At 36.2% G+C, this 25319-nt stretch overlaps 6 protein-coding genes across 11 annotated transcripts; 3 read left to right on the top strand and 3 right to left on the bottom strand.

Annotated features, from left to right (window-relative positions):
• Window positions 1–241: 241 nt before the first annotated feature.
• On the bottom strand, window positions 242–4659 carry LOC105214561 (uncharacterized). 2 transcript variants are annotated; one of them, XM_011188059.3, is made up of 3 exons: window positions 4511–4659; window positions 2192–2544; window positions 242–581 (listed from the first exon to the last, which is right to left on the bottom strand). In XM_011188059.3, the coding sequence occupies exons 2-3, from the start codon at window positions 2318–2320 to the stop codon at window positions 498–500; spliced, it is 213 nt and encodes a 70-aa protein (XP_011186361.1). In that variant the 5' UTR covers window positions 2321–2544; window positions 4511–4659; the 3' UTR covers window positions 242–497. The 2 variants fall into 2 exon arrangements, with proteins under 2 accessions (XP_011186361.1, XP_011186362.1); XM_011188060.3 differs by having other exon boundaries at window positions 2192–2571; window positions 4511–4625.
• Window positions 4660–6987: 2328 nt separating this feature from the next.
• On the top strand, window positions 6988–8318 carry LOC105214553 (uncharacterized). The gene is made up of 4 exons (XM_011188043.3): window positions 6988–7173; window positions 7232–7567; window positions 7627–7682; window positions 7767–8318. Exons 2-4 carry the CDS (start codon window positions 7233–7235, stop codon window positions 8021–8023), a joined length of 648 nt encoding a protein of 215 aa, XP_011186345.1. The 5' UTR covers window positions 6988–7173; window position 7232; the 3' UTR covers window positions 8024–8318.
• Window positions 8319–8815: 497 nt separating this feature from the next.
• On the bottom strand, window positions 8816–10763 carry LOC105214554 (signal peptidase complex catalytic subunit SEC11A). Its single transcript, XM_011188044.3, has 4 exons — window positions 10531–10763; window positions 10118–10377; window positions 9861–10038; window positions 8816–9801 (listed from the first exon to the last, which is right to left on the bottom strand). The coding sequence occupies exons 1-4, from the start codon at window positions 10597–10599 to the stop codon at window positions 9751–9753; spliced, it is 558 nt and encodes a 185-aa protein (XP_011186346.1). The 5' UTR covers window positions 10600–10763; the 3' UTR covers window positions 8816–9750.
• A 412-nt stretch (window positions 10764–11175) lies between these two features.
• LOC105214555 (probable peptidyl-tRNA hydrolase 2) lies at window positions 11176–12289 on the top strand. The gene is made up of 2 exons (XM_011188045.3): window positions 11176–11642; window positions 11702–12289. Exons 1-2 carry the CDS (start codon window positions 11463–11465, stop codon window positions 12071–12073), a joined length of 552 nt encoding a protein of 183 aa, XP_011186347.2. The 5' UTR covers window positions 11176–11462; the 3' UTR covers window positions 12074–12289.
• On the bottom strand, window positions 12174–22090 carry LOC105214556 (transcription initiation factor TFIID subunit 1). Of its 5 annotated transcripts, XM_029041879.2 has the most exons (21): window positions 21719–22090; window positions 21351–21652; window positions 21155–21295; window positions 20881–21092; window positions 20194–20828; window positions 19751–20131; window positions 19587–19692; window positions 19263–19529; window positions 18846–19190; window positions 18403–18785; window positions 18227–18338; window positions 17163–18158; window positions 16676–17101; window positions 16175–16610; window positions 15972–16114; window positions 15557–15911; window positions 15365–15379; window positions 14188–14289; window positions 13303–13503; window positions 13017–13118; window positions 12174–12805 (listed from the first exon to the last, which is right to left on the bottom strand). In XM_029041879.2, exons 1-21 carry the CDS (start codon window positions 21916–21918, stop codon window positions 12309–12311), a joined length of 6357 nt encoding a protein of 2118 aa, XP_028897712.2. In that variant the 5' UTR covers window positions 21919–22090; the 3' UTR covers window positions 12174–12308. The 5 variants fall into 5 exon arrangements, with proteins under 5 accessions (XP_028897712.2, XP_011186350.2, XP_011186351.2 ...); XM_011188048.3 differs by lacking the exon at window positions 15365–15379; XM_011188049.3 differs by lacking the exons at window positions 13017–13118; window positions 15365–15379.
• A 305-nt stretch (window positions 22091–22395) lies between these two features.
• LOC105214557 (kinetochore protein Spc25) lies at window positions 22396–23377 on the top strand. The gene is made up of 3 exons (XM_011188052.3): window positions 22396–22640; window positions 22705–22909; window positions 22987–23377. Exons 1-3 carry the CDS (start codon window positions 22526–22528, stop codon window positions 23249–23251), a joined length of 585 nt encoding a protein of 194 aa, XP_011186354.2. The 5' UTR covers window positions 22396–22525; the 3' UTR covers window positions 23252–23377.
• The last annotated feature ends 1942 nt before the right edge of the window (window positions 23378–25319 follow it).

The following is a 25319-nucleotide window of genomic DNA, read 5'->3' as shown; positions in this document are numbered from 1 at the left end:
AGAAATATATGATAAGTGAAATAAGTATCACCTAGGAATCCGTATAATACTCTTCAAACATCTTTTTTGATAACAACAGCATTTCATTCCATCAACGCTTTTCGAAATGTTGACACAACTTGAACTCAGCTCTCACGATGAAAAAAGTCCACATCAAATCTTTTAGATGGTTTTGACATCATTCAAATCAACTTCTTCTCACGGAATATAAATATTTCTTGAATAAAAGATAATCTAAATATTTGATTATTTTTTTTTATTTTAGCACATTTTTATAACAATAAATTATTTTGGACTGAGTAGAAAAAGATTTAATGTATTATTTAATAGTTAAATGGCCTCTTATTCATTTGGGCAATACAATTTCATGCCACTATATGTATACATTATTTGTGAGTTTATAACTGTAAAGCTTAATTATTTATTTATATCTGTGTATATACTAACAATACAAGAATAACAAAAGAAACAAACACTTATGCACTGCCGATAAACATTTATAACGGAGACTTGCAGTCCAGCATAGCCTGTGCACAGTAGTGGGGGAATTGTATGCCTTGCAACAGTAGGTTGTTGAGACCCTGAAAAGGAAAGGAAAATAAAATGTAATAATAAAAAATTTAAAATAAATTTATTATAAAAATTATTTTATTAAAAACAATATTTGTATTATTCAAGAGCTTTCTTCATTCATAAGTACACACTATACTGATAAGCGGTTAACAAGAGTGTGATTATTCGTTATCATCACAACAATTTCTCACACTGAAACAAGTTGAAATTCTTTTTTAATTTAACATTAAAATAAAATTGAGAATGGACAACATAAAGTGGAAAGTGGAAGAAAATGCAATGATTCACTGCTCTAATCTCTAGAATACTTGTTTCTCACATGAGTTGCAATTGACATAGTGATTGGATATGGCAGAAATTCATATTGATATCTGTCCGGTCTGTCATGTTACTGCTGATTTCAGGTTTTTTACATACGTCTATCAGATCACGTACACCTATAAATTGTTTAATTTATATTGTAGAAATCAACAGCATCGCTAGCACTAAAACATCACACTAAGTTGATCTCATGTGATCTCACTATCTTCAAATTAGCAATGTCAAGGCTGACGTCATAAAAGTGATAAAAAAATTAGTTTGTTTTGATAGCAAAGCAATTTTTGCAAGAAATTGGTTGATGGGGTTTAGGAGGTCCTCATATACAGAGGTAGTCAAAATTATTTACACATATTTATTTGACTACTGTGAGTCTTCAGTTCATTTGCTCATATCTCCGCCATATTTCTAGCTATTCTATCCAAACTGACTTCATTCTCTCAGGAATAGATCAAGGTTTACAACTACATAGCATTTTGTTATCCTGCTTGTTGTTGATCTGAAAGCTATTCACTTTGAATAATTCAACATATTTTTGTTAGTTGTTAAAACAGTAAGATCAATGGATCCTCCTCCTCAATCCTCCTATGACCGGTACCTTTCCACTTTTACTATATATTTCTGAAATCTAAGATCGTTTAAGTTTCAAATTAATTCTATCTGAAACTATTGTATATTAAGAGAACCTTAGGACTGATTTTTTTTCTTTTATACTCTGTATGTGAGATGATAGCCATTGTACTAATAAAAAATGGGTTTGGGATACTATGTGGGGGTTTTTATAGAATTGATTTTTTCTTTTTAATAAAACCAAACTGATTCTTTTTTCAACTACTTCTTATAAAGATAATAAACTAAAACATAGTTACGAACTTTATTGTCGTTATTAAGGCTGTCGAAACCACTATCGAACTAATATGTAACTAATAAAGATAAACTTATACACTCAGACACAATAAAACAGCTTATAAGATCGAAGTACATATAGTACTTGTCGCTCGCTGATAATGATGGAAAAATGTTTCGAAGCCGAACGCAAAATAAATAATATTAGGGGAGTATGAGTAGCAAATGTTTGCCGGGAACTTGGAAAGCTCTTCAGAATCACCTTCAACTAGGGCCTTCGGTTAATTTAGGAAAAGTGTGCCATTGGTAAAGGTCGGGTCAATTTGAAATTGACTAAACTAAAGTGATCGATGCTATTATTTAAGGTAATCATTCAATGCATGTCTAATACAAATCGATCCACATGTACATAGGTACACAAATATTTAGAAAAAAACTTATATCGTATACTCACCGATAATCCACTGAAGATCACCTCAAGCACATAGAGTATTATATAGCAGAATGCAGCGAAGAAAGCCACAAAGAATGAGATGAACCAAAAGATCAAAAACCAAAAAATGAACCAGATTGGATTGCCCATATTGTTTTACTGTTGTTGTTGTGGTTGCGATTGCGGTTGTGGTCGAGTGGTGTCGCTATAGCTTTCGAAAGCTAGTGAGTGAGTGAGTTTGAAGTTTGTTGCGTTGTTGTTGTAGTAGAGGATTACGCTGTTTATGCTCTCACGCGCTCAGCGGTCACAGTGGCTGGATGTTGTCGTAGGTTAAGGTGAAGAACGCTCACATGCAAATGTTGCACAAACAAGTTCTATGGAAAAATAGAAGATAAAAAGAACTAGGGTATCGGATAACAATTGAATTGTGATTTTTTTTTTTACTTTTATATATGTGTAAATCTGTATGCATGTATGTACTATATGTATAATATATGTATGTATCTATATGTATTTTCTATTTATGGTGCTTGGAATTTGTTAAAAAAAATGATGTGATTTATGAGTTAGATCATAGCTCAAAATAGTTTAATTTAGATTTGAGTTAAATAACGCTATTTTTTTGTAATTATTTCAAATACATAGAAATATGTCTATATCTGTATATATATTTAGCAATCTTGCGGCGAAATTTTTTTTTTTATATGTATTTTTCAAGTTTTTCTTTAAAGTAACTAAAGTAACGGCTAACCGCCTAGACTTACTAATATTTATATGTATGTTTGTATATACATATGTATGTATGCATATGCAATTATGACATTTCCCCTCCATTCAACTGACTCACAAAATGCCATGTCTTAAAGCATTAGTTGTTAACACAGTGATAAGATAAAAGTTATTTAAGAAGTTTACGCAGGTGTTTCCGCAAGACTAAAGAAAATATTTGTGCTTTCAAAAATTATGAAAAAATTCGAAAAAGCAATATTTTGTACAATACATAATTAGTAAGTAACAACAACAATCAAGTCTTAAACATTATCAGAAATATTTCGGAAACATTAGCGCGCCTAAAGCGGGAGATATGGATTTGAAAAAGATTAATATTTTTTGTGGGTATGCATACGTATATGTATGTATGTATGTATATTTATATAAGCACGTATGCAAATATTTATTTTTATTTTTTTTTATTTATTCTTAAATATTTTTTTTTATATTTATTTTTAATTTTTTTTAAATATTTTTTTTTTGTTTTTATTTATGACCTCAACATAGCCAATTAGCACATGTTTACTTGTTTTTAATACATTTCCTTTTGTATAAAAATTTATAAAAAATTCATATGTACATACATACATACATAAATACATACGTATGCTTAGATTTTATTTCTTTCAAAAAAGGTAAACAACAAAATTAAATTGTTGTTCCAAAACTGGAATTGTTGTACAATACATATAATATTTTTGGCATACGCGCGCTGTGACCTTTCGCAGTCAACACATTGCGTACACAACTGAACACCAAATATGCTTTGCCCCCGTCGATGTCTGGAATAACTAATCACGCTAACACTTCTATTGTTGTTTTTGCTAATTTTACTATTGGAAAATATTTCTTCGCGCAAAATGTAGAAACAAATTAAAATTCTTAAGTGACAAGTGTTTTTGTAATTAAATGAAAAACGACTTTGATATGCGCCAATAGGCTGAACGAAAGCGACGAACAGGTAGCGTGTTGGTGGGCGGGCGCAACGGTGACTAATGCCGGTGCGATGATGTGATCTGCCAGGAATTGAGTAATTATACTACACATGCATTCCAATGCGCTAAACGCAACTAGGCCAAATGGAGACTAAAGTAATAAAAACAATAATAATAAAAAACAATAACAATGCTTGCACACACAAACACACACATATGTATGTATGTAAATATGTAAATATATAAGTATTTTGTAAGTGTACAAATAGCGTTAACTGTTAACATGACAAGCGCATTGTTGCTCCCACATATTTCATATTATCTGTCATATTTTATATTAAACAATTTTTTTCTCTATTTAATTAAATTATTTAATACGCAAACACACAAACAATTCTATATATGTACGTGTGAGTAATCTCCATAATTCATTTAAACAATTTTCAATTCACAAGAATTCATAATAAATTCCACAATTTTGTTTATCATAACACATATGAACTCACATACATATATTACAACACATATCTTCACAAATTCGCAAATGTGAAAATTGAAATTAGATTTTTTGCAACACCATGCAAATAACTTATTATTATTCTAAACACTTAAAGGCAATTCACTTTACACTTACGTTCAGCGGAATTGTTTGTCTGTACGTTACTGCGACAAGTATACTACTGACAATAAGACGTCGCAAGTGTGAGGATCGTGCTGTGCTTGAATGTTGACTCTTCGTCGTTTGGTTGTTGAGACTGGACGCCACTCGCGGAGAGCATACTCATTTCAGCTCTCTGTTTTGGTGATCGTGCTGCAGTGAGTCTTCAAGAATTGGCGCTCGCATTAAGTTTAATATACTTATATCTGTATAAGTAGTGGGGACGAACTGTTGATAAACCGTACCACACTGTGCAACAGCGTAAAATATTTTGTTGTTTGAGTCGTTTGAAACTTTTGTTGAGCGTTCACAAGGACTTGGATTCTACAACTCCATATAAAACTCTCTAAATACTCGTTCAGTTATCATTCTCTTATGCTAACTAAGTGCTAAATGCCGGAAGATCTTGACAAATCTTCATATAGAGTTCCAGTGTGGTCGCTAGTTTCGTCTCCAAAAGCTAAAGAGAATAAATTCGACAAATAGCAAGCCCTATATGGACCCTACAAGTCGCTCGTTATGCCCGTCCTAGTTTACGGTGCAGAAGCGTGGACGATGTCAACATCCGATGAGACGGCACTAGGAGTTTTCGAGAGAAAGGTTTTGCGGAAGATTTATGGTCCCTTAAACATTGGCAACGGCGAATACCGCAGAAGATGGAATGATGAGCTGTATGTGTTGTTCGACGACATAGACATAGTCCAGCGAATAAAAAGACAGCGACTACGCTGGCTAGGTAATGTTGTTCGAATGGACGAAAACACTCCAGCTTTGAAAGTGTTCGATGCGGTATCAGCAGGTGGAAGCCGCGGAAGAGGAAGACCTCCACTACGTTGGAAAGACCAGATGGAAAGCGACCTGGTTTCACTTGGTATTTCCAGTTTGCGCCAAATAGCCAGAAGGAGGAATGAGTGGTGTGCTCTGGTGGATTCGCCTACAATTGCCTAAGCGGTGCCTATGACAAATATATATATAGATGGTAATATTTGCAAATCTGTGTTTCTATTTTTTAAGACGGAAGTCCAAAACACTCAATCTTTCATTAATATGAATTTCGGACGAATTGTTTGTTAAATTCAGTGAAGGGTTGAACATGTGTTTATTAAATGTCACACGATTACCTTCCAAAAGTATTTTCTTTCTTAAAAACTTTGATTTCGTTGCAATATAAGTCTAATTTTTTTTATAAGATCGCAATGAGGACATCGTACTCCATAGCGACCATCATAAATGACCTATTGTGATAATCCCATCTACGAATTCCACCAGAAAAATTCTTCAATAATATGGATTTTACACCATTAGGCTATTCTTTACCGGATCGTCCAATATCGCTGTCATTTGATAGCCAAACTCTATCCTCCCACAAGATCGGTTTTAACTTTATGTTTAAAAAATAAATCAAGAAATATGAACGTGGATAGGCTTCAGAAAGAATATGTGAAATATCTCGAGCATTATAGGTTCTTCAATTACAAAACTTATGTTCGGACTGAGCAGGCAAATTCAAAGTTTTGTTACTGTTGTATAATAAGACCCTCATGAACGGCCTGTGCTGAGATAGACATGATAACAATCTTCGAGATTTTCCAATAGCAATTGGATTTATGTAACCGCAATGGAACGAATTTCAAGTGACAGGAAGACAATGTTCAGGGTAAGTTTCAAAGAATTGGATCTAAGTACGTAATAGTAAGAGACCAGAACTCATATCAAAAAATTCAACAAATGTAAATTTGTATTTAATAAAGAAAATGAGCAAAACTAATAGGTGAAGTGAACAACTCAAAGTGTATTCGAGATAAAGATACTTCGAAGGAGGTGTGATGGTTTACGAGTAAGCATGGAAAGAAGGACTTGATTAGAAAATGTAGAAACGGCTAGAGTTTTCAAGGACTCTGAAACGCTTAGCTCTTGTGGCGCCTCTTGTTTTGTAAACTTGAGTTTGAGCTGCAGTTTTTAAAATTCAACCTTCTTAAGTTGGCTGTGAAGAAGGAAGCCATATGAGGAACTGGACGGATTTGATTCAAATTAGATAGCAGATATTATGTTTTTAAGCCGTCTAAATCATTGAATTGAATGAATTGATATATTTATTTTAAAAATTGAAACAAGTTAGACCGTATGGATTCAGTTTCGGTTTAAGTGGCTTCTTGGTCCTCAATAGTTAAAACAAAACCAAATGTCTCACATAATATAATTTCTTCAAATGTTAAACTGCATTATATTGTTGTTGGCTTTTTTATTTTTTTGGCAAACCACAACACATGGTCACGGATGTGCTATTTTTAATGTTGTAAAAAACGAATTGTGCTAATACTAAGGCAATAAAAATGCAACAAATTAATGACGTAATGTAATCGAACTTGTACCCCTTAACCCTGAATCTAAGTAAATGCACATTGGCCGTGAAATCGCTGCCGCTACGATCCACTATAAATACCACCCACTCAACGAGGCAGCGAGCAATTGAATTTTGGTCGAATAGTTGTCAGGACGTACCTGTGTTGGACGCTAGTGACAAAAAAGTGCCAGAAGCAATAGTAAACGTACGAAGGATCGATCGTAGAGGTGGAATTGTTGGATCGCTGAGAAGCTGAGTTTTCATTTAACGTGTCTACAAGAAAAACGAATAACAGGTAGTTAGTTAGATCATGGACTTTAGAATTTATCATAAATGTGAATTACACTTTGAAGCATGCGCGACCCAAAGAATAAACTACCCAAGTACGAGTCGGACGCTTTCGACAATGTCGAATATGAGCTCCGTATGACGTACACGGTCGAGACCGATCGTCGCATTATGAGTTTCGTCGATTCACGTTGGGGCATCGAGGTAACCGGTGGAATTGATCAATTCGAACCGTTAACCATTATAAATGTGACACCCACTGGTATGGCACGCAGTGCCGGCATGCGTGTCGGTGATGAGATTACGCAAATTAACAATACACCAGCGTTGGAGCTAACTTTCAACGAAGCATTGGAGTTGTTCCGTAAAAATAGACGTTATGTGCGGGTTTATGTGAGAGGGTAAGTGAATGTTAATAAATAGCTATGAGAAGGTCTACAAATTTTTGTGTTCTGCTTAGTGATGTTGACGACGATGGCGAGGAGGATTGGACCTGCCACTTCTGGTTCAAGCCACGTGAGTACTATAACATATGCATAAAGTGGTCCATAAGGTTTCTTCATTTTATAAACTTCACGTCATGAAATTTACTCATTGCAGGCAAGCCATGGCGCCGCGATTTCACGCCCATCCAATGGGAGTTCCCATGGAACGATCGTCGCAAGCCGATCTACCGTGAGTCCAACTGTTTCATGGTGCCCAGCGTTATGGAAGAACGCATACGTCAACGTCGTGCTGCCACCTCGGCGGTGCATAAGAAGGATGAACTCGCACCGCATACCCGCTCGCTTACGCCATCACCGCGTCCTAAAAATCAACCAGGCGAAAACTTGATGGAAACCATGTTCAAGAAATAAAGAAATGATTGCATGCACTAACCGATGTCAAAGCAGTGAAACGCGTTAGCAATTAATGCTAAACAAAAATAAGCATATAAGTGTGTTTGTGAATTTTGCAAACGAGAACAGAATATATGAAGGCAAATATTTTGTTGGAAAAATTCGCAACGCATAAAACACGCCAAAGGTTTTTCATTCCAGTTCCTGTGACACATATACAATAAAGAAACAGGCGTTCGTGTATAATCTGCCACGTACTCGAATAATGCACATCGAAGTAGATGTAAACGATAAGGAGTTGATAGAGGCTAGTCTATAATGCTATAGACACAACATAACTAGTTGTTAAGCAAAAATGAAAAAAGAAAGGAGTTTAGTATAAATTAATAATATTTTGTTTTAAAGAAAACACTTGTTATAAAGCTTTAATAGTTGTGGAACTTTATAAAAATGTGCTGAAATAATAAAAATTACGCTTAACTTTGATATACACCTCAAATACGGCTTTTATATCTAGTCAATAATGCAATAGATATAGTGCTCTTAACACTTGCACACACATTTACATTTAGAAAGCTACGTGGCTTTGCGTAACACCACCACGTATTCGCAAGTAGTAATGCATATAATTACTATAAATGTGAATGCAATCAAAATGTAAAAGCGGCAATAAAATTTTAAATTAAAAAAAAAAGTTGAAAACTATTACCCAAGAGAATAACAAATCCATATAATTTCAAGTACACATATTCTTGGTATAGCAAAGCTTTCGTCATGCAACATTCTCAAATTAAACAGTACTATAACAAATTAATTTATTTCTTTTCATTTTATTCAGTTTCAAATTTTAAATAAATCAGACAAATGTGCTAAAAAAAAGTACAAGTAGAAATTGTCTTTTTTACATTTATAAATAAATCACCGTGAGAAACAAAGTCTTTGCCAATTTCATTTATGTGCTAATTGAACTTATTTTTTTTTATAGCGTATCAATTAAATAAAAGCAACGCGAGAAAGCCAATGTCATTAACGTTTGCAATCAAATCAACTAAAATGCAACTACTTATCTATTTTTATAAATGCACAATACAAAACAGCAACAAATGATAAGCAAAGAATAAGTAATTCTACAAAAAAAAAAAAACAGCTCAACCTGCTTTCGGCATTTATGCGCAAACGCAAATATATTAAATAAACTTATTTTTGCTGATCATCCGTTATCCCGCCTTTGAAGCAAATACGTTGGCGTTATTAAATTCTTCGTAATTTTATTTAATGTGCTTAGATAATAATTTAAAAATGCTTTATATTTCTTTGTATTATTACGTTTGTTACAACGGTTTGCACAAACCATGTATATGCTGTACTGTTGGAATAATTCGTTGCGCGTCAAATGAAATGGCATAGCCGTGGAAGTACTAAAACCAATTAATTTTACAATACACTTTACATGTTTTGTTTGTGTGAAAATAAACTTCGCTAACCACTTCATTATATTGCTAACAACCACACAATGGTTTTTTTTTTTTTTTTGTTTTTTGTTTAAGTTTGTAATTTTTTATTCACTTGTTTGTTTTAACAATTCTCTTGCGATTGCTGATTTTGGTGTTGTTATTGATATTTTGATTGCGATGGCAATGAGTGTTTGCGGTTTTCGAATTTATTATATGTTGGCTCTCTAGTATGTACGTGGCCTGGTGTATACCCTTTTGCTTATATCTAACTGTGTGATTTGTGGCTGGATATTATTCGCGATGTAAAAGTACAAAGATTGCTAGAATCGATAATATTGCCCACTAGAATGAAAATTAAACATTAATATTGCGACAAATGTGAAATAAATAAACTATATTACCTTCACTTTTGGATACTCATTCATAAATATAGTTATTATGCCGACATATGGAAGGAACCCTCTGGCGCGCCCTACAATATCTTTTTTCGTCAACCACAGTTGGCCGGGAGCGTATAGACCTCGATCATCTACGTTATTATTATCACCCTTAGTTAGGAATTTCACTGAACCGTCTTCCCTATAATTATAAAGTACAATAATTTTCATTACACATAAACAATTAAATTTGTAAACCAACTGTGTAAAGGATAACTCACTTTTCATGCAATTTAACGACACGGTGTACTATAGGTATATCTCTCCCCTCCACTTTGAACACAACAATTTCACCTACACGCACTGGTTCCTCCTTATAATTTGTTAAGAAGAGCAAATCTCCTCTATGGAAAGCCGGTTCCATACTACCACTGAGCACCACAACAATCGGTGACTCGCTGCCAGTAACAACCATTAGCCCCTTCCAGATCATCAAAGCCGATGAAACAATCATCGCAAAGCTCAATATTTGGTATAACGACTATAAAAATATTGAAAAGAAAAAACCATAAAGTAAAATTGAAATTTTACAATCATATTTTGTATACAATTATTAAGTGCATACGTGTAATCGAAACACGTATACCCCCTTCCGCACTAAACCAATAAGACAGCAAAAAAAATAGAAATTTACCTGTCGTTTGTTCATTCTGTTAAAGTCGCGTAGCATTTCGTCAAACTGCAACAGCTCACCCAACCCCATTTTGATGTCTTTATAGATTTACGTGTTTTTAACTTAAAGTATTATAAACAAAACTTTAATTTGCTATCCACACAATAGAATTTTTCCAAATTTGTGGAGTTTTTGTGGCCGCTACCACGAAGTCGTCTACTGTCAAACAACGCCGCGCGGACGCCTTTTGAACACGTCAGTTGCAGTTTGTAGGGTTGCAATTGGGATTTGTACTAAAAGCGTATTTCTTTAAATGCGCGAAAAATAATATGTTTTTGACTCAATAGTAGTCAAAGATTGGCATATCATTAATCAATGAAAATTTATTTCATTATTATATGCGTTATAAATAAAATTATTATACAAAAATGCTCATATGTCCAGGCACATTTTACATAATATATGTTTAAAAAACCACGATTTCTCTAAAAAATAAGTTTTATTGAAAGAACAATCACGCATCTATTCTCAAGATAATCCAATCAGACCATTTGCAATTTTAATGGAAATAATTCAACGATAATTTAATGACATAATTTCATATATATATTTTATAATCATGAATACAAAAAATTGTTAGATTCTCTAAATAAATAACTTCCAAAAACGGCTGACGTTGTTTAATTCTTCTGTTATAGCAACAAGCTAGTGCTAAACCGGTATATGAACAAGGTTTATTGTGAATGAAATATCTTAATGTCAAATTCATGTGCATTTGTTCAAAATTTCGGAGTCTGTGTTTTAAGCTGTGCGAATATTTATTTCAAATCAGCTTTTACACACGTTTTGCTCTTCTGCATCTAATATTGAGGATTGGTACTATACAGACGAATACCTGTGACAATAATTAGTAGACTCTGTTACACTTGCCATAAAGCTTAAACGTGCACATAATGAAAATGGGCGACAGTAAATTATTGGATACCACACAGGTGATCAATGGTATCGCTGTGTTGCTCTCGTTTTTCGTAGGTTACAAATATGCCCTAAAAAAGCATGATGTCAGCCAGGATAACGCGGGTGCCACGAGTACTAGCCAGGGCCGAGGGGATGCTGCCACCTCCGCTGAGGGTGTGAGTTTTCAGTCAACTTTAAGCAGTACTTAAATAAACCATGAACATTTTTATTGCAGTTTTTTGCTAGCTTTAGCAACAATTACAAAATGGTATTGGTGGTGCGCAATGACCTTAAAATGGGTAAGGGCAAAATAGGTGCACAATGTGGACATGGTGCTGTGGGTGCCTATCAGAAAGCGGTGCAACGCAATCCACGTTTGGTGCGTGCTTGGGAGAATACCGGTTGTGCTAAAATTGCGCTACGTGTTGAGAGTGAACCAGAAATGATGGCCATTAAACGCGCAGCGGAAGCACACAATCTGACAACATGTTTGATACGTGACGCTGGTCGTACACAAATCGAACCAAATTCTAAAACTGTACTAGCCATTGGTCCAGCAACCGTCGAAGATATCGACAAAGTTACTGGACATTTGAAGTTGTTGTAAACTTTACTGCTTATTCTTGAACAAATCAAGATACTCTACGCGGTAGCAATACGCTTAACAATTTAGTGTAAGCTCAACAGAATAAAAAAATACGCAAGCGTAATATTAAAAATTTTATATTTAGAATACAATAAGTTGTTACTTTACATACATTTTAACTTGATTAAAATACATAATTTATTTAAATTCTTATAAATACGGTTATTTAAAAACCCATACATGTATTTCATTGCATTTAGAAGTGTAACCAATCATCGTCATCACCATCGTCTTGTTGATGATGCTGCTCCGGCTTTGCCATATCCATATGCATTTGACCATCGTTAGTCTGTGGCTCATTTGTGTTGTTTTGCAGATTGGCATCAATGCCATCATTAGCCATTTCACCGCTATCATTGAAAACTTCATGCTTCATTGACATATCGCCACCACCACCACCACCATCTTCCTCATCACTCTCCGATATGGCCAAGTCGTCATCAATGCCGACATTATCATGACTTGGCATGATTAGTGGCATCTGTGGCATTGATGACATTTCCGCTGACATTGCACCATCAGGCATGCTGGCATTCGGATTGTAGTGTGCCTGCGCTTCATCATCCTCTTTACCGTATTGCATATGATTTTGTGTTGATTGCAAATCTTCCATCGGATTATTATTGACAGGACGATTGCCGAAATTTAAGAAATCTGATGGATCATAGTTGGGATCCAAATCCATTGAGTCATCTAGTGAAAATATAATAAAGCAAAATTATAAAAAAGTCAAATCGGCTAAATTGCAACAAGCATGCTAATAGGTTTGCAGTGGCGAGCGGTGCAGTAAAATTCGAAATAAAATATAAAGGGTATAAATTTCAAAACAAATTAAAAATTGAAAATAAAAATGCTGAACAGAGCTCGGTGTACGGTGGTAGTTAAATGGAAATGTGCAGTAAACCTTGCTGCTGTTGTGTGTAGAAGCCAACGCCACTCAGTTGTACCATCGCCTCGGCGGCTTGTTGGCTGTCATCCTCGCACTGTTGCTCTGCACCTTCTTCCTCTGCCAAAGCAGCGTGTTATTTATTTAGAAACAAAAAATGCAATTACTTTAAAGGCACTTATTGAAATGCATACATACAAATTGAAAGTAAAACTGCTTAGAACTATGCTCAAGTTAGACTTTTTGTTAAACAAATTTGACACATTGAATTTGAGAATATTATGCAAGAAATGCTTTAACTCACCATTGGCGAGCTGCGGCGGCTCAATTTTCATCTCTGTCTTTATGTGCGACACATCAATTTGATCCATGCCCATAACGCCCACAGCGTCCATGCCAACACCGTTCGGTTGTATGCGTTCGCCTTGATCGAGTATGCTGGCGGCGTTATTCTCATCCTCTGAGACCTCCTGGAACTCCTCATCATCCGTGGAGCATTGTAAATCTGATTGTTGTGAAATAATAAATTTGTGATTAAAGAGCAATTGAAGTGTCTGCACAAATAGTTGTGTGTGTGGTTGTTGTACAACGAATTTAGATATAGAAACACAACAAGTGTAGTAGTAGTAGACAGCATAGTAAATAACAGTAATTTTTAGCGTGTTGAAGTAAACAAATTTCAAAATTTGAAATAACCACAAAATCAAAAATTAATAATATTAACAATAGCAATAATAATAACAGTAGTAGTAAGAGTAAGAGTAGAGTATATACAAATTTGTTGTTGTAAGTAAAGGCGTAAAGGAAACACAAGATTCGCATAGCTTTTTGTCTAGCACAAAAACTACGAAAACCACTAAAATCAAAAGTACAACAGTTATACAAATAAATATGGGAAAATTTCAAATTCAAATTCAAATTCAAATCAACCAAACATAAACCAAAAGTAGCCGAAACAAGAGGGTGTAAAGCCAAACGGGTAACAATTAGCGCAAATCATATGGTGTTTTAGTCGAACAAAAAACATAAAAAATTTGATTTTCTTTGTGTTTAATAAATACGTGTAAATTGTTGTTGTTAGATTTGCATTCCTAAAAAAATTCAGTGCATCAATGTGTGATGCAGAGTGTTTTTTTTTTGTTGTTGTTGTTGTTTTTGTATACAAATAGTAGTACATTATTAGTCTTACCTTCTTCCAAAAAGGAATTTTGTGGGTTACTTATATTTGAGGCTAGGCTGTCCTTGCGGGGTCGGCCACGCCCACGTTTAACAGCGCTCGCATTTATTTTGACTAGAAAATAGAATTTGTGTACGCTTTTAACCCAGAGTTTTGGCTCATGGAAGTATTTGTTGTTGTTGTTGTTGTTGTAATTAATTAAAGAAATATTTATTTGAAAAGCTACATCTAATTGTGTCTTTCTAGTGAGATAAACATTGTCAAAACAACTTCAACAAACAAAAAGGGCTAAATAAACAACGAAAGATAAAAACAAGAAAAATAAAAAAGTGCAAAGTCGAAAATGACGAAAAATTAGGTGAACAAAAACATCGAAGCAAATTTTTAGTTGAGACAAACGAAAATTTTGCTTTCTTTTTCAATATTAGACACGTGTATAAAGTGTGTACATAGACTAGAAGAAACATTATTTGCACGAGAAACTGCAATTTGATCTTTAATTGCCACAATACTAACAAATTTTGCGGCAACTGCCAAGGGTTAAGCGAACGCTATTTTTTTTTTAAGTGTATTTCTAAGTGTTAATTTTTTCATTTTTTTCAAATCTTGGTTAAAAGCAACCAAATTGCTAAAAGAATATGTAAAATTGTTGTTGTAATGGTTATTCCGACACTGTCTAGTGGCAAGATCCTTCTATGTCACTCAACAATACTTCACTCAAACAAGAGTCTATACATAGGTGGGGTCTCTTCGAAAACATTTCCGATGATATTTTATGGGATCTGAGGGGAACAGTGCAGTTCATAATTCAATGAGTAATGTTAAGTGTTCACACAAGAGATTGCAACCAATTCTGACTCTTATTCTGTAGCAACAGAAAGCATTGCCTAAATAATTTTCAGAATTACTACCGAGTTAACCGTCCTTGGCTGGATAAAAAGTTCGGTACGTTACGTAGAAAATTTAGTAACGTTTAGTTGCAAGCTTTATCTAACTTTCGGAACAACCATTACAACAATAATTAGAATTATATTTTTATGCATAATAAAAAAAATCATGCCTACAACTAAACGATATATTACAACCTCAAAATAATAATGGATTTAGTAGCGCGTATAAAAATATATAAATGATATAGTAGATAAGAGAGAGCAATATATAGATATAGTATTTGATATTTTACCCATACCATTAAGACTGTGACCTGTTACAAGAATAGAACCCCATAGTTGGTAGTTAATTTTTTTTTTTTTTGTTTTGTAGATTTTACAAAATAGCATATAGAAAAGCATGAAAATCAAAATTAATAAAAAATTAGCCCGTTTAACCGATTCAGTTGAGTAGAGATAATACAAAAAGGAATGGTTACGCAAGTACTTACCCTCCTCGACTGTGTCGCGTTGTTTACGCGGGCGACCGCGGCCACGTTTCACATCGGACGGTGGGGGTGCCATATCGTTGCCACTACCAGCCGTTGCCGGTATGGTAATGCCACCAGCAAAATTGCGATTGAATGTTGAGCCAGAGGAATTTAAGGCAGCCGCTGAAGTTGATGGACGTTCGTTGCCTTCGACATCGATGAAATCATTTTCCGGCGTGCTCGAACGACTCGTGCGATGTGGGAAATCATAGTCTTGATCATCACCACACCATGTATCATCCAATTCGGCATCGGCACGTGCACGCTCTTGCACTTTGCTGATGTTTTGCTCGAGTTGAGTGCAATGATCGGAGAACTAGTAAAATGAAGGAGTTTTTATATAAATAATTTTGTAAAAAAAAGTGCCGTTAACTACCTCCTCTAGTTGCGTGCGCGCGAAAAGCAGCAAATCTTTAGCATTCTTAGTGAAACGCGATTCACTGCCATTGTACTGCTCGCAGTTGGCCGCAATGAGCTCAATGTCCGCCAAGAACTCGGCGCGTGAGTGATAACGATGCGCTGTGAGCAAATAAATAAATTTTTATTTTTCATACATTCACTACAATGACTACCACTTACCTTCTACATTCTTGCCAATAGTTTCCAGATCCATGGGACGCTTGATGATCGTATAGTAATCCCTTACTTGCTTCTTATTGACTGGCTTCAGGAAAGGCCAGCTTTCTTGCATCAGCTTTATCTTGCCATGCAATTGCTCGAAAATGAAAGACAACGCCACCTGATCGTTATCATCCAGCAGTGGGTTGATAGCTTTCTCCAAACGCATTAGCTTGTCTTCCTTCTCAGCCAACAGCTCGAAACAACTCTGCAACATGCGTTGAGCAGCAACCGTGAATGAGCTGCGTGCACCATTGTACAGGGTAGAGTTCTCGACAATTTGATTAAGATCGGCCAAGAATTCTTCGCGATTATGATAGCGACGTTGACGTATGTAGTCGCGCATGGTCTGTAGATCCATCGGCTTGGAGACAATGCGATAGTAGTCGGGCACAAGCTACATTGAGAATATGAGTACAGCATTATATAAGCACGCACATATACTTGGTTAAATATACACACCTTAGCATTAACGGGAAATAGAAAGGGTGTCACATCCGGCATCGAACGCAACTCGTTGAGTATCTCCTCGAGTATGGAAGACAAAACCACTACCGGATCTGTACGTCGACGATTTGCGGTCTTATTATGACGTTGCAGATAGTCGCAATGTAGATCGCCAGCCATGCGTCGCTTCTTCTTGCCCACAGCCTCTTTGGGCACCTTCAACAACAAAGTGCGTCTGCGCACATCATCGTGTCGCTTAAGCACCTTACTGCTTAAGGTCACTTTAGTGCCATCGACATTCACCAAATCATCGTCCTCGCAATTGAGCTCCTTCTCCACTTCCTCCTCCTGCTCTTCGCTAATATTCGCATTAGAGGAGTTCGATGGACCCTGTAGACCAGTGTAGAGCGGACAGGCTTTATTGGTGCGCATGTGACCAACCTATAAAAAAAATATTTTTTTAGGTTATAATTCTTTATATTTAAAAAATATATAAACTCACCTGTCCACACGCGCCACACTTGAGCTTCAAGTCCGGCTTCAACTTGAACTTCTTGCGCGACGGACTGACTTCCTTGTGTGGCGTATCGCGTTCTTTATGCGATGAGCCGCCGGAAGACTTGGGATCACCCAGCGAGGTTGGCATACCGCCCGGCTGCAACTTCTGATTCTGCGCCAGCATTGCGAGCCGCTCGCGCTCTTGATTACGTTTAATACGTCGCAGTTGCTCTTGTATGCGTCGTTTTTCACGCTTCATCTCCTCCTTCTGCTGCTCGTCCAATGTGGCGAACTGCTTGATGAATTGCTCATCTTTCGTGGTGCGTATCTTCATGTACGCATCGATCACGGGCTGTCGGCGCACAATCTCCACACGCGTATACTCCTTGCCTTCGCTATCCTTGAATGTGCGTGTAATCTTAAGTATACGACCTTGATTTGGATTCGACACCTGTTGCTGTGAGTTGTCGTCTTTGCCATCTTTCGATTTGCTGCCCTTGCCACCCTCTTGATCTTCCATAATTTTTTTCAACAACTCTTCACGCTCTTGCTCTTCGCGTTCGAGCGATAGTTGTGTGGATGTCTTCTTATTTGAGAGCATATTTTCCAAATTTTTACCCAGCTCTTCAAGATCAGACTCTTCTGAGGCTGAAGACTCATCCTCATCCGTGGAGAGTACCTCTGAACTCGCCAACACACGATTTTGCAAATCGAATATGCGTTGACACTCTTCCTTGTAACGCTCTTGATGCTCGGCAATGGAAAACCGATTACCACGCGAAAATTTGTCCATACCCTGTTCGCCCGCTTTGGCCTTCTCGGTCGAGAGTGTGCGCACCACATCGATAACCTCCCAACGTGACAGTTTACGTATCTCCTCTTCAGGCACTTTGAATTTACGCAGCAACTCTTTGGCACGCTGCAATGGCAGACGACGCAAATCGGCATCGGTGCCAGTGACTGTGCGCTTCGGCTGTGACTCCTGCTCCTCTTTGGTTTGCTAATGTTTAAGAGTTTAAAGGTGTTAATAGAAATGCATTACGGACCACTTAAGTTGACGTTACTTACCGTAGGCTTATTAGGCACGCGCACATAAGAGAAGCCTTCACCACAACCGGTGGGGTCAGCTGGACCAGTCAGTTGTAGCAGACACTTGCCACGCATCGCTTGTATGTAAGCGCTGTAGATTATAAAAATGTATGAAACAACTAATTATACACAAAATAATGGATTTGCTTGCTTACCGCGTGGTATTCCAAGGCGCCACTTTCACTTCGTCATCCAACTTCAGTTGCGCCTCCTCATCGTCATCCTCTTGTGGCGCGAATAAGAACTTCTCACCATAACCGGCATCCTTCAAGCGCTGCTCGGCTGCTATCATGCTAAAGAATGCGCAACACTGCTCCGGTGAGACCATTGCGCGTATCTCTTCCTCGGACGGCAAGCGGAATTCCGGCTTGATAACCCACCAGTTCGAGTCCATGCCGGTACGTTTGAAGTCGGCACACTGTTTCAAACGTTTGCGTATGCTGCTCTCCGAGTGCGCGGGGAAAGCACGCTTTATATCATCCATGCGTATGCGACGCGGATTGTCGCGACTCTTCCAAAAGAGGCGATAAATGAACACCTGAAAGCAGGAAAAAGCAAAATTAATTTTTATTTCTTTAAAATAACTGTTTCAACAAACCTGCAAGAAGTCACGTGTGAAATTATTGGCGCGTTTCGAATTCGGACCAGGCACTTCGTAAATGGGGCACTCTTGACCCACTGTAAACAAGGCATTGATAGCGCGTATCCAAAAATTGCTACGATTGCGTATGACAAGAAACTCCGTCGGATTGATTGTGTGCGGATAGATCGGCGCACGATACATATTATTCTCCAACGCCTGTATGCATTGGCCCGGATGTATGATACCCAAGAAGGGACTGGTATGCGCAAAAGCCACCTCGCCATATTTGAAGTCTTGCGGACCATTATCCTTGGCCGCCTTGCGTTTGTAGTAGTTTTTGATTTTCGAACACATGCCGACCTTAATGAAATAAATTTAGAAAAAAGAATATGAATGACTGCTAAAGCTTAAAAATGCAAAAACACTACGCACTTGATTCATCAAAGGCGGATGCTCTTCACAAAATTCGCATAATATTATATCGCCATCTTTGCCGCTCAAATCTTCGGGATTACGCATGAAGAAGACATCGCCACCACCGGACGCTATGCGCTCCACCTCGCGTTGTTTGGCCTTTTTGGCGATGTATTTCAGCAGTGGCAGTACAGGATGTGGGCCGGGTGATGCTAATGCACCGTGAGAGAAGCGTTTCAGTGGTGGACGATGGAATGAGCGCAGTTTCATTGGACCCATATATGTCTGAATAATAAACAAATTTGTTTAGAAAAAGATTTTGGTGCTTTAATATGCGCATACCGGTATAAATGGTGAACGTAGCTCAACTACGGGCGTGGAATGCTGTATCAAATTGCCGCCACCCACTTTAAGTCGTAATGTTGGCTCAGTCTTAGGCTGATAGTAGCTGTTAAAATTCATGTTTAAACTATTATATGAAATTATATAGTTTAGTCACAACTTACGAATCATTCGATATGTTGAAGGGATCACGATCGGGACTCTTTGGCGGTGGTGGTGGCGCGTCCTCAGCTAACACATTGATCACACCTGCCTTACCCAATAAAATCTTAGATTTCTTAACATGCGGATGTGGTATTTTGATTTTCGGCGGTGGTCCGGTATTTTTGCTAATTTTCGATGGATCAATGTCATCGGGTATACCGAGTATAATATTCTCATCATTCGGATCGAGCGTGAGCACTTTGGGTTTCGGCAATTTGGTCATCTGTTCGGCATCCCAGATGATTTCATCCTCCCATTTACCATAAATCAATTCCTCATTCTCCACCGGAAAGATGCTGTACCAGGTGTCGTCCACTGCTTCGGGTGCTTTACTTTGTATGCTGAAATATTAATAATTTTAAATATCTGACGAATATATCACTTTTTATCTTTATTTTCTTACATCTGATTAGCCTTTTTGCTAGACGAACCGCCGCCTTGCATTTTGCCACTTCCTGTATTCCCCGAAACGGGCATTGTTTTGCCGGGTTGACTAAATGCGCCGGCTGTACGCGAACCACTTGAAGGCAACCAGCCTGCTGCGATTGTTTTTGAGTTCAATTTTTGCAGTACTTTCGCTTTGATATCGTTGCCATCCCAGACAACCTCATCCTCCCAATGCAGCTGCGAGACCATCAAGAATGCATCGTCGGCAATGGCTTCACCTTTGATTTCGATATCTTCTTCCACTGGCACTAATGCTTGTGTGTCTGTGTTGCCACCTTTTTGTGGTGTGCCGGTCGGTTTTGTTTTAAAACCGTAATTGAAACCTTCTCCCGAGTCCGGCACTTCCAACATGTCATACCAAATTTGCGCTGGCCCGTAACGCCAATCAGCGATTTTGGGCTTATTGTCACTGTTATCACCACTGTCGGGTCCCTCGGGTTTGACATCTTCATTATTTGTAATGCTCAATAATCTATCTTCGTCATCGGAAACGCATTGATATGGCATTGGGTCAGGACCGTAGTGTAGACCGAAACCTTTTTTCTTCGGTTCTTCCGAATCACTTGGGGAATCAGAACCATTATTGGTACTCTGTAAGAACAGCTTAAATAAATATTATTACTTTTTTGTGCTAACAATGTACCTTTTGATCACGTGAGTGCTTTCGTCGCCGCCTTCTTTTCTTCACACTGCGCCAAATTTGTGGTAGGCTAGAAGGTTTTCCTGGTCCAAAAAGTCGTGAAAAACGCAAAACTTTATCGGGCCGAAAGTCTGGAAATAGTTCTCTCACATCCACATTGGCGTATTTAGAAGGCAGCATATCTGCTAAGGGCGTGTCCAATTTTCGTTCTGACGCTAAATTTGAAAAAAATAATATTAAAAATTTGCGAGATTTTTCATATCTCGAACAAACGTACCTTTATCCGATTTCGCATCGGCGTTTGAACTGTCCAGTCCATTAGTTTTAGCTAAAGCATCAACATTATTGCTGCTTGCCGTGAGATTACGAATTGGTGCAAGCGGTGGAGGCATTAGTTCCTTATCGTCTTTGGTTATACCTAATATGATATTTACATTATTTTAAATTATTTTTAAGATTTCATTATAACTTACTTGAAGCCTCGACTTTTGAGGCGGGTATTGCGTCCTCAAGATCTTCAAGTAAACTTTGTTCAGCTGAGGGAGGTGTGCGCGGACAGTCTTCTGACAGCTCTGTTATATCCGAATAGTCAATAGCATCATCATCTTTGACAATTTCACCATCGTCTTCGTTATCAGCTTCATTGCCATCGTTATTCGTAAATCCAGCTTTGAGAGCATCAAAATCACTCATTGGATGTTTAGGTGTATCTACTTCATCCATTTCATCTTTTTCGGTATCAATTACCTCGTTCAGCATTGAATTCAGTCCCAATCTGTAAAATAAACAATTAGCATTAGAGAATAAAAAACAACAACAAATAACAAACGCATATACATACTTGGACAGTGAGGCTATGTTTTCACGAAATTCTGGATCGAATGCATTACCGGCTTCATCGTCTACCAATTTCCCTTCCGAGTCTATGTTACCAAAGAGTATACCTGTTAGGTCCAAACCAAAACCACCTCCGGCGCAACTATCAGCCGACCCTCCACCGCCACGACCGGTAGAACCTTCATCATCGCTATCAGAACTCATATTGTAAAAATTTCACAATTCCTCATATATTTATGCAGCTATAAGCATATATAAATGAAAAGAAACTTTTTTTGATAAAAACTAAACTAAAAATATTAAAAGAACTATTATTTTCACAGAAAGCCCGTATAAACTCTTTTAGCAGAAGATGTAAAAATCAGATGTAAGAATTTTACGTTGTTGCCAGATCCCTGTTAATACTAATTTTATTGTCAAGCTAAGTACTAAACTTAAGTTTTATTATGCGAAGTGTCTTTTATTATTTATCATTAAAGGTTATTAATTAAAATAAATTTATTTAATTAAAAGTAAGAAAACAACAACATAACAATATATTTTTATGAACAATGTCAATAACCTGAATAAAAAACCACACTCGACAAACACTGTTTGACTGCTTCACAGTGGCAGCGCCCGAAAAACTGAAAGTGAATGGCAGTGCCGCTCACGTTTTGTTTAATTTTAAACTGTCAGTGCTTCATTTGTTTTGCTAAAGAAAATCGCGTCTATTGATAGATTTGACAATTTTGAATTAATTTTTTATAACGACGAGCTTTAAAGCGAATAATTTGTTTATAAATTTCTGTCTCTGTTATTAAACTTCAAAATGTTAAAATATGATTATGGGAAACGCATCAAAACGATGGTGAATCGGGAAATTGCATTGGAACAACGAGAAGTTGCTATAAGCAAATTGAGCCATAAATATCACGAAAAACTGGGTGAGTGTTTCTGCGGTGGAACATGCGCTTATATGTTTATACTAATTAAATTTAATATTTTTAGTGGACTTGGAAGAACGGTTTCGGCAGCAAAATACACGATTTCAAAAAATAAATAAAAAAATAGAAATGGAAAATAAAAAATATGATGAAATGAAGAAAACGATTGACATTTGGAAAAATCGCATATCGGAAATACAAAACGAAGCTCAACGCTGCGTTGCAGAAGCAGTCCATAAACGCCAACAGTTAATTAACCAATTGGACGAGTAAGATATTATTCCTTTTTTTTGCATTATTCCCTACCAAATTGTAACTATTTACAATTTCTTTTTCTTTCACATAGAATACACACATTAAAATTGGCGACGAATACGTACATTAATTTGAACGCACTTCCCGAACGCATACAAGGGGTTTTTGTATATGAGACAGAAGTTGGTAATAGTTGGCACCCTTTCTGCTTTGAACCTTTAAGCCACACGCCGGAAGAAGTGCAACAGATTATTTGGGGCAATTCTGAAAACGCTATGGTCTATAGTGAAGCATGGGAGCGTCTGGTATTCCGTTCAGTACGCGAAATGCTGCAGCAATTAACTAAGGGCAGTTAATACCTTTTGCATAGCAACTTTTATTGTATATGATGTTTATAACATAAGATAATATTAAGTTATGCATATATATTATACAAATATTTTATTATTAAGTAGTTTAATAAATTAAACACAAATTATGAATGTTGGTTTTTTCTTCTTTATATTGCAACTACATACCATGTAAAGGTGGCGTGGATTTATGTATATTAACTTCACTAAAATATAAATGTGGCGAATATTATCAAAAAAAAAAAAAAAAAAAAAAAATAGCTCTAACTCGAATCACCAAAATCCATAAAAAAATCGAATTACAGAGACTTCGAGTTATAGAATTTCCATTAAAACTTACAATTTTTTAAAACGCTGTAAAATATAGATTTATATACAGTTTTATATATTTACTTCGCATAAAGTTTTATGTATATAACCTTAAAATATAAATTCTGTAATTTTGATTGTTGCAGTTTAATATTGTTTGTTATCTTGACGTCTGTATCTCATGCCCTTGTTAGATGATTTATGCAATCCATAAGTGTAATATCATATTTTTTGTACGCCTCCTTACGATATAGAGAGGGTCTTATAAAATTCTGTATTCGATAGTAAAATTTTAAATTTTGTATTATGCCCTGATCGAAAAGTTAGATTTATGGAAGGAAATTTTTATGAAATTTTACTTCTATTGCCAATTTAAGAGTTCGAGTTATGGAGAACTTCGAGTTAAGGAAGTTTGAGTTGTGGAAACAAATTTGTATGAAATTGGATTTCTAAACGATATTGTCAATTCAAAAGTTCGAGTTATGGAGATATTCGAGTAATAGAGGTTTGAGTTATGAAAGCTCCACTGTATTAGTAAACATGATTTTCGGATGCAACATATAACCTCAATGAATCCGGTTGGTTATTTCATCCAAGTCATCATCATCAAAGGTCATAAAAGACTTTTTGTTAGCTGTCTCCAAGTTAAGATTTTTTTTATCATATACAACGATCGATATCCGCCCATTTTTAGAGCGTGAAAATCTTCCAAAAAATATCATTAAAATAAGAGATAAGATGTTCCCAATTATTATTCAGTGGCATCTGGTGTGAATTCCCGATTTTAATTTTGCTTACAAATACATATGTGAACAAAACGTAAAACAATATAAAACACAGGTATGTATATTGTGAAATGTTATATTAACTCATTCGCACAAGTTTGTATACTAGGGCGGTTGGATAAGTACTTAGCATTATTGAATGATGACAAGAGCAATTTATTATTTAGTCTCACACAATCCGACTCGTATTTTTGTTTCTACTACGCGTGGAAGCGAGCTTGTCCTCGGATTTAAACAATTATTTAAGTAATATATGTCAGAGATTCGATTGTTATTTTTGGAAAGGAAAATCTTGCAATCAAATTAAAAAGCGATTGGATGCTATATACAATGACTGTTCTCCTTCGATAGCAATCATTAAAAACTAATTTGATGGGCAAAAAGTCAAATGTGGAGGTCTACTACGGGTAGAATAAGTAGCAGCAATGCTGGGTCAAATGTGTCTGGAGAGCAAAGGAGATTATTTTGACTAGAATTTTTCCATTTTTTTTCAAAATTTCTTTTTAAAGCACTTATTGAATCACTCTCGTATATGCACAAGTCCATATATGCACTTACATGTGTATGTACGATTATATCATGAATTAGCTACAGCGAAATAAAATAACGCTTTGATAAATGAGCTTGTGATACTTCATACTTAATAAGGAAGCCAAGAACTTGAAAATGCAAAAACCAAAAAAAAATATATACTAAAACTGATATCTATTGCCGTTCAGAATTTTAAGTATTCATACATATAAATATAAAGAAACTGCAATTATATTATATTATAGATTTTAAATTGTCCACTGAAAACAGTTTCAGTCACTTTAATTTAAAAAAAACTATGTATTTTAATAATTTGATTAGGAAAATCACATTAATGCATTGAAGTTTGAAGAATTTTTTTTTGAAAATTCGACAATTGAAATCCCATTATCACACATACATTCACGATCATAATACAATTGCTCCAACGATATTCAGATATTTGCAGT

Source organism: Zeugodacus cucurbitae, chromosome 2 (genome assembly GCF_028554725.1).
Source record: "Zeugodacus cucurbitae isolate PBARC_wt_2022May chromosome 2, idZeuCucr1.2, whole genome shotgun sequence".
NCBI classification, from domain to species: Eukaryota; Metazoa; Arthropoda; class Insecta; order Diptera; family Tephritidae; genus Zeugodacus; species Zeugodacus cucurbitae.
Note: the sequence above shows the minus strand (reverse complement) of the source record. Positions and strands in the feature narration are given on the sequence as shown.